This window comes from Bombus affinis, chromosome 6, assembly GCF_024516045.1.
Source record: "Bombus affinis isolate iyBomAffi1 chromosome 6, iyBomAffi1.2, whole genome shotgun sequence".
Lineage (NCBI taxonomy): Eukaryota > Metazoa > Arthropoda > Insecta > Hymenoptera > Apidae > Bombus > Bombus affinis.
The window spans coordinates 2,028,382-2,041,621 of NC_066349.1; the positions used below are offsets into that span (position 1 = coordinate 2,028,382).

Genomic DNA, 13,240 nt, shown 5'->3' on the forward strand with positions numbered 1-13,240 from the left:
GAGTACAACGCGGGAGATGATGCACTCTTGTCTATAACTCGCAGGACACTTGTTAATTCAGAAAAAATGTATTTATCCAACTTAATTATTTACATGTATACGAGAGTATTTATCACTTTGTATAAATACTGTCGCAACTTTTTCGTCACCTCCACCATATCCCACAATAATTTTACTAAAGACAATTTTACTAAAGAACACCCTCAGATCGCGTCCTGTAACATAATTTCTTTCGAAGTAACAGTGATCGAGCGAGAATACGAGGAGAGGAAAGGACCAATACTTGGACGTAATCAAACTAGCGAGTAGCGGCCAGTGGATAGCGGTGGTGTATATCGCGACTTAAGTACTGCAGCCCGGGCTCCCGTAACCCGTTCGGTCTGTGAGCGTATCGCGGCGCGTAAGAAGCGTAATATGCTTAAAAAGAAGGGTATGACGTCACGAGGAGGTGGCACGCGGCGCGTGCCGTCGGATGGGGTACGGCTGGTACGAGTTATCGTGGCTCGTGGAACAGAGACAAGAGACAAGCTGGGGAGTGTAACCGGTGCAATGTTGGAACGAAGGGAGGTAGAGCAGAAAAGCATGCGAAGGAGCCCGAAGAAGGAGTAGGACGAAGACATAACGACATTGGCGAGAGGTGAGGAAGCAGAGCGAGAGAAGGGGGGCGGGAGAGAAGACAGGCGCCCCGAGGAGTCTCCACGACAGACAAGCAGGCAAGCAAGCAGGCAGGCAAGCAAAGCGGGCAAGAAGTCCGCACGAGTGGCTGGGGTGTCGTACAGGGGCTACGGTGGTGGGGGTGGGCGCGTGCAGCCGGCCTGCAGCTGCCTCTTTTACCATCCTCTTCCCCTCACGGTCCCTCGCCCAAATTCCCCGTACCCCTCTAGAGTTCCACACGTAGTGCCACGGGCGCAGCCGCTACCCACCACCCCTCTAGTTGGCCAACCCCTCCCGCCGGGGGCCCGGCGGGACCACAATTATAAGTAGGGGTGCTCCCGGCTTACTACCTCCAGTCGAGGGTTGCACGCCGTGGTGTAGACGCGGATACATAGTCCGTCGTTCCAGAACTTAAAGCGCACGCGTGTTCGCGCAAAGTAGAAGAGCGTTTTTAATTGAGAGAAAGACGGACTATAGTTTACTACGCTTTATCACCTAAGGATATCTTCCGTTTTGTCGTGTCCTAGGAGCGACAGAGATAGAAAGTAAAACGAGGAAAAGAGGCGGGCGCGCGCAGACACTATATAGTCAACACGATTCGGCAAAATTCCTATACAGTCATCGTGTACACGAAACAAACCGAGATCGGACTCGCCATCTGTCGATCACGCGCTGCTAGTGTTTCGTGAGCCAGACGATGCTTATAGTGTTTCCCGAAGTGACCACAGTGTGGCGCTAGTGTTGCCTGTTAGTGGCGCGGAAACACGTTCGACGATACACACAGAGCTTTTCTAGTGGAAGTTACAACCGTACATATATATCCACACGGTGTGTATACCGAGGGAACGGAAAAAGGATAGGAATACATTTAACTGAACAGAGAGTGAGATCAAGGTGTACTCGTATACCGACATACGTACGCACACGATCGAACAGTACTTTCACAAAGGAAAATACGGGCTTACTGGCACCGGTACCGCGGGCTAAGGGGCGCATCTCTGGATCCAGTAGTAGCTCAGCTGCGGAGTAGTGCCTTTCGTGCCGGTTCTCTCTATAGTGTGTAACTTCTCCTGCTTTCCCCTTCCCCTTAACCCTACGAAAACTCTTCCCCTCTGTCGGTGTGCGAAGGCAAAAGCACATTGACTCTCCCGTTCGTCTTTGACTCGTCACACACGACGAGGGTATCCTCGCTCCACCTCCACCTTCGCCTCTCCACCACTACCCTTCTCTTCTTCCTCCTACTCTTTCCTCCATCACCACCACCACCATCGCCGACATCACTTCTCCTCTCGTGCTACTCTTGCCGGCGGTCTCCGAGGGAATATTCCTCACGGTTCGTCGACGGCCAGTCAGTGCGCGACTCGTCGTTGTTGCGACGGTTGGCGAGGAGGAGAGTGTGGTATTCGTGCCTTTTCGTGGAAAATTATGCTCGTGGCGGATCGTCGTGCTCCTCGTCGACGTAGTGGCTCGTGCGCCGCGAACGAACGCTCAACACGAGCGTAGTTGTGGAATTTTTAACATCGATCGAAGAGCTGACGGAAATAGAAAAAAAAAAGAATTAATAGAAATCGTCGAGTACACGATCTGTCTATTATATAGATACATACGCATATAGAGGCAAAGAAAGAATCTGGAGAGATATTGAAATCATCAGAAAGAGAGAGGCGTCGCCCGAAGGATCGCAAACCACCAGTGTGTTTTTCATAGATCCTACGCGCAAGAGTATTTATCCTGTACCCTGTCGGACGAAGCTGTTCTACGACTCTCGGCGTCCCACGGATAATGGAATAAAGTGTGTCACACAGTGTTCAGTGATCGCGCGTGATTTTCTTATAATTCTCGCGGCAACCGTGAATACCTCTTTGCCATCGGATATACATAAATATAAATAAATATATACCAGTATCAATCTTTTTCTGAGTGTATTATACAGTGTGCTACAGACCAGCAGAAGTGACCGCGCGAGTCATTCGCGAGTTCCCTTCGTACCGACAACTTTATTTTTTTTCCTTTCGCTACATCTTTCCGTGAAATAGAAACCGGTCAAAGTTTTCACATCTATCGAAACGAGGATTACCTATATCGACATCTTGACGAAATCGATCAACGAAAAAACGGAAAAAATAGTGTGTGTTGGAAGGATACAGTAGTTTGTACCTCGTACGGTACAGTGGCTATGCAGCCTCGCGAAATTACGGCGAGCAGGTAACGCCGACGAGCACACCAGAGCACCACGGTCCACACACCTCCGCCGAGGACGCACCGGCGGCGTGTAAACATCGAAGGAAACAACCACCAAACATGTGGACCACGATGCTCGTGTGGACGGTCGCCGTCGTGCTTCTGCCAGCACCCCGAGCGGTAAGTTTGATCTTTTATTCTTTTCTCTCTTCTTCATCGATCTCACAGTTTACGATCGATTCTGTTACTTGAAATTTAGAAAGAAAGAAGTTTCGGAAATATTCCTTGAAAAGAGAAGTTTATTTAGGCGCGAAGTGTGAAATTGGTCAAAATTTAAATACCGCCATTTCTTTCTCTTTTTCGCATTGTTCGAGAAAGATGGTCGGCGGTTTCGTGGAAATATTTCTGTTTATTTTTAGAGGCGTCCGTAGGTTGCTGTATAACGCGTTGCAAAACTCTTTTTTAAACGCATGCTGAAGTGTTTTACAACCGTCTCCTTCCGAAATATCTCGTACCTCCACATTCCGGCCTCGGAATTGTTCCTTCCGAACAATCCGATTCTCGAAACTGCAATTCTGTTGTGTGTCACATATCAATGTAACAAAGTCGAATGATAGTTCGTCGAAATTTAGATGGAGAAAAATGATCAGGATACATTAGCTTCTATTTCGTCGGCTCTTTTATCGAAGGTTGTCTTATGGTCCGTCAATCATTGCTTCGATCGATTTCATAGGAGTATTGCTTAACGCGTAATCGCCGCGCCACCTTTCTATAAAACTTGTAAAATGACTAAGATCGATCGATAACATATCTTAATATTAAAACTACCAAAATAGTCAAAATGACTTATTGGTCAGTTTTAGCGTTGATGCTTAATTTAAAACGAAAAAGCAACATTAGAGTAACCGAAATATATAATTTACAATACTTTGTATATATTTTATAGATTTATAACGGTCAACATCTTTTATTATATATTTTTTCATAGCCTATTTGACTGTGTTGGTACAGGTTCCATATTCCGGATCGTATGCGTGAATAGTTCTAATGTTAATGAAATCGAACGATATCGTAAAATATCGACATGCAATGCTCTGGGTGAAGGAATAAAGTGGTATATACGAATGAACGAATTATTTTGTCAACGGATCTAATCCGTGTCGCGTGTTGTCAAACGGAACGGAGAGGGAGATATACGTTTGTCAACTCGGAGACACATCGTAAGCGACCTTCGTCGTCGTCGATGAATGGCACGATGTTTTGGTTCGGAATCCAAGAGACGTTCCCGTCTGTCAAACCGGTCGTAAGCTCTCTGTTGGTATTTATGGTAAAAACGATGACACGCCATCGATGGGTGCGTTCAGAATAGAAGCTCGTCTCTATATATTTACCATCTCATTTTGGTGTTTGTGCGCGCGCACCACTGATACGTTCTCCCGCGTCTAATTAAGTACTTGCGTAAGTGCGATCGCGGCTTATATTTATCCAGTCGACCGCTATATCTGTAAATGTGTATAAGGTTCGATCGAGCTGCAGAATGCTTTCCAATTTTAACTCACCTTCAATCTGTCTTTTCCCTCAATCGTCCTTTTTCTCTTGTGGAAATATTCAATTTTATAAACTCAACGTAACAACGTATTTATAATACAACTTCATGGTTGCGTGTATAATAGTTTCGTTTCTTTTTCACGCACTAGTCACCACGAGTTCCAAGTGTATTCTTCCTGGGAGAGATGTTTTTTTTTTCACTCTTTGCCTTTCCCTCTTTCTCGCGTAGTTCTTTGCTTGTCCCTCCCTCTAACGTCGTCCATCTTTTTCTTTCTCTGTCGGTCACATTTCCAAACCATCCGTCGAAAGAGGAGAAAACCAGTGGCAACAGAATTCGCCGGCATACAACTCTAAATCTGGATCCACTCTTTTAGAAGTGTCTAGCTTCTGTTCGTCTGTTCTCTTCGCGTCTCGTTCCACGAGACTACCCCGTCTCGTCTTACTCTCTTTTCAATAATTTCTTTCCGACCTTCGCTGCGGGCATACCTTTGAAAATACGCGAAAGCAATCTATCATCATCTTCAAATCGGTAAAATCGGGAAATACCGAAATACGTAGTACAATGCGACGTGGGATCACGGGTGCTTAAAGGGTTCCTCTAGAAAATTGTTTAGTGACGAAATAACGCCGGTTGTATCCGTAAATAGTCGGTGGCGGCCATTCTCGTTCCGAGAATAGCGCTCCAGCGCGCCAAAAATGAGAATTCCTCATCGAGGATCGTGGCGAACCGCTTGTGTGTACGCGTTACCTCTAACCTGCTGTGTTTTACGATTCGTAATGAGAAACGTTCGCGAGGGAATATGTATTTCTTTCGTTCGATCGCGAAACCTCGTACCCGTGTATATTTTTTCTCGTTCCGATCTTACAACTCATAAAACGCCATCTATATTCCCCGTCTACCTCGCGAAAAGCGTGTGGAACGATCGTTTTAACGTAAACGCGATAAAAATGTCAGTCCTTTATGTTTATTTTCTCACTTGCTGACAAAAGAAAGGTGAAGGAATGTCGGTGTCACCGAGTACGAAATTCGAAGATCGCAACGGGCGTATAATGGACGCGCAGGACGGATCGTAAAACGATCCGCAGGCTCGATAGTAAGGTTAGTGCGCTCCTCTCGTTCACGCGAGACACGATATATGTATAGTTTTGCTAGGCTATACAATGTCTCGTGGGAAGGCTTTCTCGGTTGTCTGATGACTCTGTGTGTGCACTTGCGCACCTGCGCGCGTATGTATGTGCGTGTTCACATAGCCGTAGGGCATTGTCCACAGTGGTCAAGAACTTTTGCTATCCGAACGACGACAAAGGACAGGGTAGAACCGGAGAAATATTGACACATCGGCTCTGTTTACACTGGATACTCTGTCGCCGAAGAAAAACCATTCCGCCCAGATTGCTCTCTGATTCACCGATCTTAACCTCTACATGTGTTTACGCCTCTCGCTAAAAGTCTTCATAGAGTGACATTGTAGGTTAGCGGACATTTTGTTACAAAGTAGCCATTGGTTTTCGACCGATTTAAGCTTTTATATATGTATTTGACGAAATACAGAAATCCTCCAGATATCTCTGGTTACATATGCAGTCGTCCCTACTCTACTCGACACATCGGGATTCGTAACGAATTTCTCGTGACTTTAGTTTAGCACGACGAGGAACAGCGGTCGGTAGCATACGTTAATACGTTTACGACTGCTTTCAGAACGCTTTCTTTTTTTCTCTTTGCATGAAAACGCCCCTCGTGTTCCACGATCGTCGAAGCTCGGCAGCACGCGTGGCGAAATGTCCATCTGCGCCTCTACCCGTCTTCTTTTCCCTCTTTTCTTACCAGCGGTTTCTCGCTCGCGTCTTGTCAAGCGAAAAAAAGCACTTTTTGCTGGGTCACTCGCGCGGATATCTCTGCTCCTCCTGGGAGACGTGCAGCACAGAAGATGAACGCGTGCGCAAAAACGAGCTTACACACGTGCTGCCCCGGCGGCGGGTTCGGTCGTTGGGCACGAGACGACCCCCGACGTGGAGTGTGTTGGCCAAGTTTGTTTGTCGCGTGTTGCGAGCAAGCTCTGAGGATTCCTTGGTTTTCTTGTATATTCTTCTGTCGTTGCCGTCAGTTCGTGGAAACGAATCGGCGTAGAGCATATAAATTCAAGTTAAAGTTCGGTTCAGATGAAGGACACAACATCGTTTCAATTTCATAGCGATAATGTTCAATTTAGTAGATCTATATTTCTAAAGATACGAACAGACAGTGCGAGACTGACACACGAGGCCACTTCAAGGCGAGCCAACGATTGTTGGTTTTTTGGCGAAATCAGAAGTGCCTCATTTGCTTGTCTCGTATGACGTTAGAGTACGCGAGGCAAAGAACTACGATGAGTAGTGAAGAGATGCGAGATTTATTTGATCTTACCAAAAAACCGGTAATTATTGGTTCATCACACGGTAGTGTCGCCATGAGACAGGTATACGTACACTTTGCGCGGCAACCTCGCACTGTCTGTAGAGTTACTTAGAATTACTAAATCACACAGCGTCCGCACGATGAAATTGCGACGACATTGTGCCACTTTACCGCATTGAACTAAAGACGGAATCACGAAATGTTTGCCTTTTGAATCTTTGTAACCTAGTGGCGCTAGTGTACAGTTGGAATAAATCGGTGCAGCGAGAAATTCTTCGAGATCCATTAATTGGAATTAAATGACAATTGATACGCAAGAGAGACGCACTTAGGATAAGAATATCAACAATTTGTTTCTTTAATGGAATTTTTATTGAACGAAATCCAATTTGTTTCCAGGTAAACGCCTCCGGGGTGTTCGAGTTGAGACTGAAGTCATTCGTGAACGAGTACGGAAAAGACAGTCTGGGCAAGTGCTGTTCAGGCAGCACTTCCAAGACCGGCGAGTGCTCAGGCGTTTGTAAAACCAGGTTCAGGGTCTGCTTGAAACAATATCAAGTAAAGATCGACACGACGACGCCGTGCACATACGGCGACGTCGTCACACCCGTTTTAGGCGAGAACATCGTTAATCTCAGCCCCAACGTCGCCATGCCAAGTTTCACCAATCCCATCAGATTTCCATTCGAGTTCACGTGGCCGGTAAGTGTCAATCTTTCGAAATATTGATCGTAATTTTAGCTCAATTGATAAGATAGATCGGTAAGGCTAGGTTACCCTCAATGGTAAAACATATTTACTGGTTATATGCATAAAATACCGTTAAACAATTTACGATTACCCACATTGAAAATATCGGCATCGATAAAACTGTAGAACAGATAAATGAAACACTGGTCGATGTTCTTTGCTTCCACTCCTCTGCGTTTTTGCAACTGGATGGCATTAACATATCGCGTGCGTCGCATAGAACGCGAAAAATCGTCGGTAATGTAAGCGGAACTGAAAAGTGCGACGCGTAACAAATCGAACAAAAAGTCAATTCATTATGAAAACCATCGGGCACGATCGTGTTTTTCTCACGTTCGTACGAGAATCGTCTATTAGATAAACGTTTCCCGCTCGCTACAAAGACTTCATTTCCAACAACAATCTTCCTCAACGATCGTGATTGTTCGTTTCTTCTTTTTTTCTGCAGACACGTCACGCTAGGTAGAAAAAGGGAAGAGACTATTATAGAGGATTTTAACGTCAACGATCAGTGCGTGTTGTGGCGTCTTTCAGGTACAGTTAGTCGATTCTATGTTGTAACGTTGTTTCCTCAATCTTTGACGAGGAGAAACGACACCGGTACGACCGCGGCTTGTAACTTTGATCCTTGTCTTAAAAAATGAACGCGCGCGAGAAATTAAGATCTCGTCGTTAACTGAAACACGAAAGAGACATGCGCGAGTTAAAAAATCTCTCGTTGTATCAGGCTGATCTTTAATTCCTATCTTTTCACATTCTAGGTAAATTAGCTGTGGCGCGAATTAACATAGTAACCATTTTTATGTCCTATGAAGCGATTTAAAAGTAGCGTTAACTTCAACTTTCGACGCTTACCCAACAAATTATTAACAATCTTAAATTTTCAAGATTCTCAGTCATCTTGTCTTTTGTATCACCCTGTACAGCAGAAGTAACATACCATTGATATACGTTACACAGTTAGCGACATTATTAGTTGTCTTATCTCTACTTGTTTTCCGACGGTACAATACCGACAGTAGAACCATTCGAAGGGGTCGTAAAGGTTGTCTTTAACCACACGTTTTTTTGTTCTTCTTCTGCCGCTTCCGTCAGGATATCGATAAGGGAAAATTGAAAAGTAAATTAGCTGATTAGCTGTCGCCTCAATTACCTCGTTCTTTAAAAGTAGACTGCTTTCCATTCTTGAAACACGAAATAAAATTGCGTAAAAATCTCACGAACATACCGCACCTGCCCATCGCACGCGTAACCGGTCGTCTCGAGTAATTAACCTTGTGGCGAAAAAATGAAACGAACCAAGAGAAAAAGAAGAATTTGTGTAAGCAGAGGAAAAATTACAGCCCCCTTGTCCTCTTCCTACTTTCTCGCGGTCGCGACGAAAGAAAGGCAGGTCGATCAGCATTAAAAACGAACATTTCGTGGCACGGTGCGCGCGTGCACGCACAGCCGCGCGCCACGGTGCGACGAGGATGACCAAACGAATGGCAGATGGTGCGAGAACCGACAGTGCAAGCAAGACGGACGATGGCACTTGTCTCTCCCTCCTGCTGTTGCTGCTATTACTTGCTTGTTGTTGCTTCAGTAATTCCTGGCATTGGCAGAAACGGTCGATTTTTTGAAATGATAAAATAATTACAGATCGATGATATACAATTTAGATAAAAAAGCTTAATGGAAGAATATAACCAATATTTGTTCCACTTCTATTTCATTTTTTAGACGTATTAATTTTAGAGAGAAATAAATTCCGCGGTAGTAAAACTGTCATACTTGTTTTCGCAGTTACGAAAAATATACAAGTACTTTTGACAAAATTAATGTGCTGAAGTAGACATATGATTCATACCTCTTCATCATACCTCTTTAATTATTATTTCTGAATAATATATTTAGGAACGTCTAGAGATCAGTAATTCTAGTGATAATCTTCAATTTCTTTTTGCATTTCCCGTATTATCAGCTATGTATATTTGTCTCGTATATACAGGGTTTCAATGACACGTAGATACGATGAATCCCAGACTATGGTCGCAACATAAAATTATAATAATACAAATTCGTCGAAAAAAAAGTAGAGATTGGTATGTTTTTATTCGGTTGTGCAGCAGTATCGCGAAGAAACTAGAATGCCATCAAGTTCAAACACCTTCGTTACATAAAGCGACACGTTGACGAGGCGGTGCATCACAAGCGTATTCGCTCGTTAACGCGTGCCATCGAGTAGCGTGTCTACGCCAATGTTTGCCCACCATCCCTGGTATACATCAGTTCTCTCGTTGCTGTTCGCGTACTTCTGCCTATGAGACGCACTGCAGGGCCACTGGCAGATGGCTAGGCCTTTTGTGCTTCTACACTTCCCTCGTAATCTCTCTTTCGTTCTCTCTCGCACCGTTTATACCCTGTCCTTGTTGTCTTGGAAGCTCTCTCGCGGGCAGAGTTAAATTTACTAACCCATATGGCGCCCCTCGCGCCACCTCTGCGCCAGTTCTCGTTCTCACTTCAAAAATTCGCCTTGCTCGTTCCTTTTCCTCGCTTTTCGTCGTATTTCAAACCGCTTTCTGCATCGTCTTTCACTTTTTTCTTTCACAACAGCCGTGTACGTATTTATTTATCTTCCAGAATCTTTCTTCCTCTTCTGCCACTGATTTCCATTCGAAATTTGTCTACCGCGTCGTTTAACCTGCTGCTCTCTGTCTCCATCCTTTACCCCCACTATTTTCCAACAGTGGTATCGACCGATATTGCAAGCTATAAAGCGGCAAAAGGCTGTCGGTTGTAAGACAGGAACTCTTCTCGACGACGAGGAAGAAAAAAAAAGCGACGTTCTCGGAAGAGAGGCTGGCCGAAATCCTGTGTGTAGAAGCAACCTTTGAATCGGCACGGTAGTCTGTCTCTTCTTATATGTGGCGGCGGACGACGTCAGGGAAAAGGAATAGACGCCGTACGTGTAATCGCTATTTGGAGTGTCGGATTTATTTTCGTTGCGCCGGTGCGTGAGAATGGGTTTCCGTCTGGTAAAAAAAGAAGAGAAGGACCCTAGCCAACAATAATCGTGAATCTTATATCCTATGTAATAATAATCTACGATTGTACCGATTATCGATGAAAAATCATATACCGTATAAAGACCATTTAATTGGAAAATAGTTAACACTGTAGATGTAGCGAGTGGGAAATCTTTGCAGGTTTAAACGGATGGTCAATGAAGAATCGTACACTTCCACGTTAAGACGAAGCATTTAGTGCTATGAAAGTAGTTAACAGCGTATCTTCTTCGAGCGGGAAATCCTTCGAAGTTTGAACGCACGGGTGGATCGACGTGCCGGAAACGCGCTAATTACAGGCACTGCCGGGAGTCGCGGTGCGTAGACGCAAAAGCAACAATGCATCATTAATAACAGTTAGCCGAGTGGCGTGGATAGACGAGCTTCTTTCGTTCGAAGACAGAACGAAAAGAGGAGGTGAAATAAATAAGTGTGCCTTTCCTCCGTGATTTTCCACGCCGGATTCATTCGCGAATTCCTTTCTTAATTATCCTCTGTCGGTCGATCACGAGATAAAAGGAAAAGACGGGTAAGCCTGGTGTTACCGAAAGTTGGCCAGGAAATAGCGAGGAAGAGGTTGGTTGCGCAAGCGTGTTTGTCTGAGGTACGCGTGTCTACCGTTAATTAAGAGGCTGGAAAAGACAGAAGAGGCCCCGAGCTTGATACACGTAATCGTAACCTTCGTCTGGTTGCATCAAGATCGAGAGTCGCTCTCTCCCCGCTTCTTTCTGTCGCCGTCCTTCTCGGGTTAATTGCTTTACGTTACACACTGCGTTGCAAGTCTTATTAAAACAGCGCCGGCTCGTGACAGTACAACCACTGTGCGGAATCCTCGAGGAATTCGCTTCGTTCCGTGGATTTCTCTATGTACTCGGTCTTCTTTAATATTTGCGCACATATATTTCATCTTAATTGTCCCGAGTCTCTTAATTCTACACGGACACTTTCTTTTCGTTAACGTTTTTTTCCATAATATTAATATCGTTATTCAAACGTATTTCGTTTCCTATTCTTTCGTAGCTTAACTATATAATTTAGTGTTTTAGCGGATTTCTATCGATAATTTTTCGTCACCGCGGGTAACGTAATCCTCATTGTCGCTCGTAGCCGGACAGAGGACTCGGACAAAGATGATCGGGTCGGTTCAAAGAATCATTAAAAAAATTCCTTTCTTTCCCTTATCCTTCCTGTGTGTCCGCGGTCCACAAAGCAAGCGAGGGCTCTCGCGTATCGTACATACTCGAGGATCGTGGGTACCAACCGGAGGAGGACGTGGAGCGCAGAAAGAAAGGGAGAGAAGGACGAATGAAAGGCTCCCGCCGCGCGACCGACAGAGACGGCCAAGGATAGAGAGGAGCATAAAGGTGGCGCACACATACAAACATAGGTATATACACGTAAAGCAGCCGCGCGGAAGGTGGGGAAATGACGAAGAGAAGGTGGGGCCGAAAGAGACAGAGAATCGTGGTCCCACGGCCGAAAAGGCTGCGTGATTCGCGTCCCAGACGAAGGAACAAGCGGAGAAGGGCGTCGGATGAATGGCTGACTCGGGTGTACGCCGATACGCGGCATCCACGACGTGAAACGTTTAGCATAAATTACGTCTTAGAGACGGGGAGAGGACGCGACGTGGACTCGGACGCCAGCTGACCGGTACTCTACCCGAGTCAGCTCCACGATGCTCGGATACCGCGGCTTTTTTCTCTTATATCGCTCCGCGAGATAGGTACACCAGAGGGATTCGGTGAAAGTTTCGCAATTGTAAATGCCGGTGATTTCTCGAGTCAACTGAGAAACTGCCGATTCATCTTTTATGGTACCGTCAAAGAATATCGATAAAGAATAGATGAAGAATATTAATTCTGACATATTATAGTAACAAGCCTCTCACGTTTATTTTAAAAGCTTGGTAGCACTTGTTTGGATCGTGTACATATATCTTCGAATAACTTCTGCGATGGCATTTAGGCTTTACCTTTATCTATTTTCATTGCTACAGTATGCAGTTTTCTAGAATAATGTTCATGGATTTGTACTGTATTCGCAGGATTAATAAAGGGTAGTGTACCTATATTAAAAAGATATATTTTTTGTAGGCAGGCCGTGTTTATTAAATTCATCCATTTGTAAGCTCAGTCATATGGTGGATGTTTGACACATTTCCGTTTTCCTTCTGATATGACGCAAGACACGATGTTAGAGATGACGAAGTTCGACGCCAGCAGATCAAACGAAGAAACGACTGCGGTGCAAACTTATTCGCTAGGGCTAGCAAGAGATTTCAAGCTGTAGAGTATCTTTAGAACCACCCGCGATTGACCTCTTTTCTACCTCGTCGCTTCCTTTCTTTCTCTATTTGCACGCCGCATACGTAATAAGATCGTTTCGTGTATCTTTCGGATCGATATAGATACATACATATATATATATATATATGACATATATATATGTATATCGACGAACGACAATACTTCAAATCTGAGCGAGAGCCGAATGGCGGAAAAACGCGTGGCAGGTGGCGCCTCGAGGCGGCCATTGTGTTCCGATCGTGGGAAAGTCGGCTGCTAATTAACCGTCAAAATCTAATTAGCAGAATAACTAATTAGAGCGTTACGTCGGCTAACGATTACAAACGCGCTTGAACTTATCTACAAATAGCTTA

General features: G+C 44.9%; 1 protein-coding gene across 1 annotated transcript in view; it reads left to right on the forward strand.

Moving 5' to 3' along the window:
* The first annotated feature begins 1,309 nt into the window (after nt 1-1,309).
* The window catches only part of LOC126917117 (neurogenic locus protein delta), a 48,184-nt gene continuing 36,253 nt past the window's right edge, over nt 1,310-13,240 (forward strand). The window contains exons 1-2 of the mRNA XM_050723631.1: nt 1,310-3,015; nt 7,181-7,483. Coding sequence (XP_050579588.1) covers nt 2,956-3,015; nt 7,181-7,483 — 363 coding nt within the window. The 5' untranslated portion in view covers nt 1,310-2,955. The remainder of the gene's footprint in view (nt 3,016-7,180; nt 7,484-13,240) is intronic.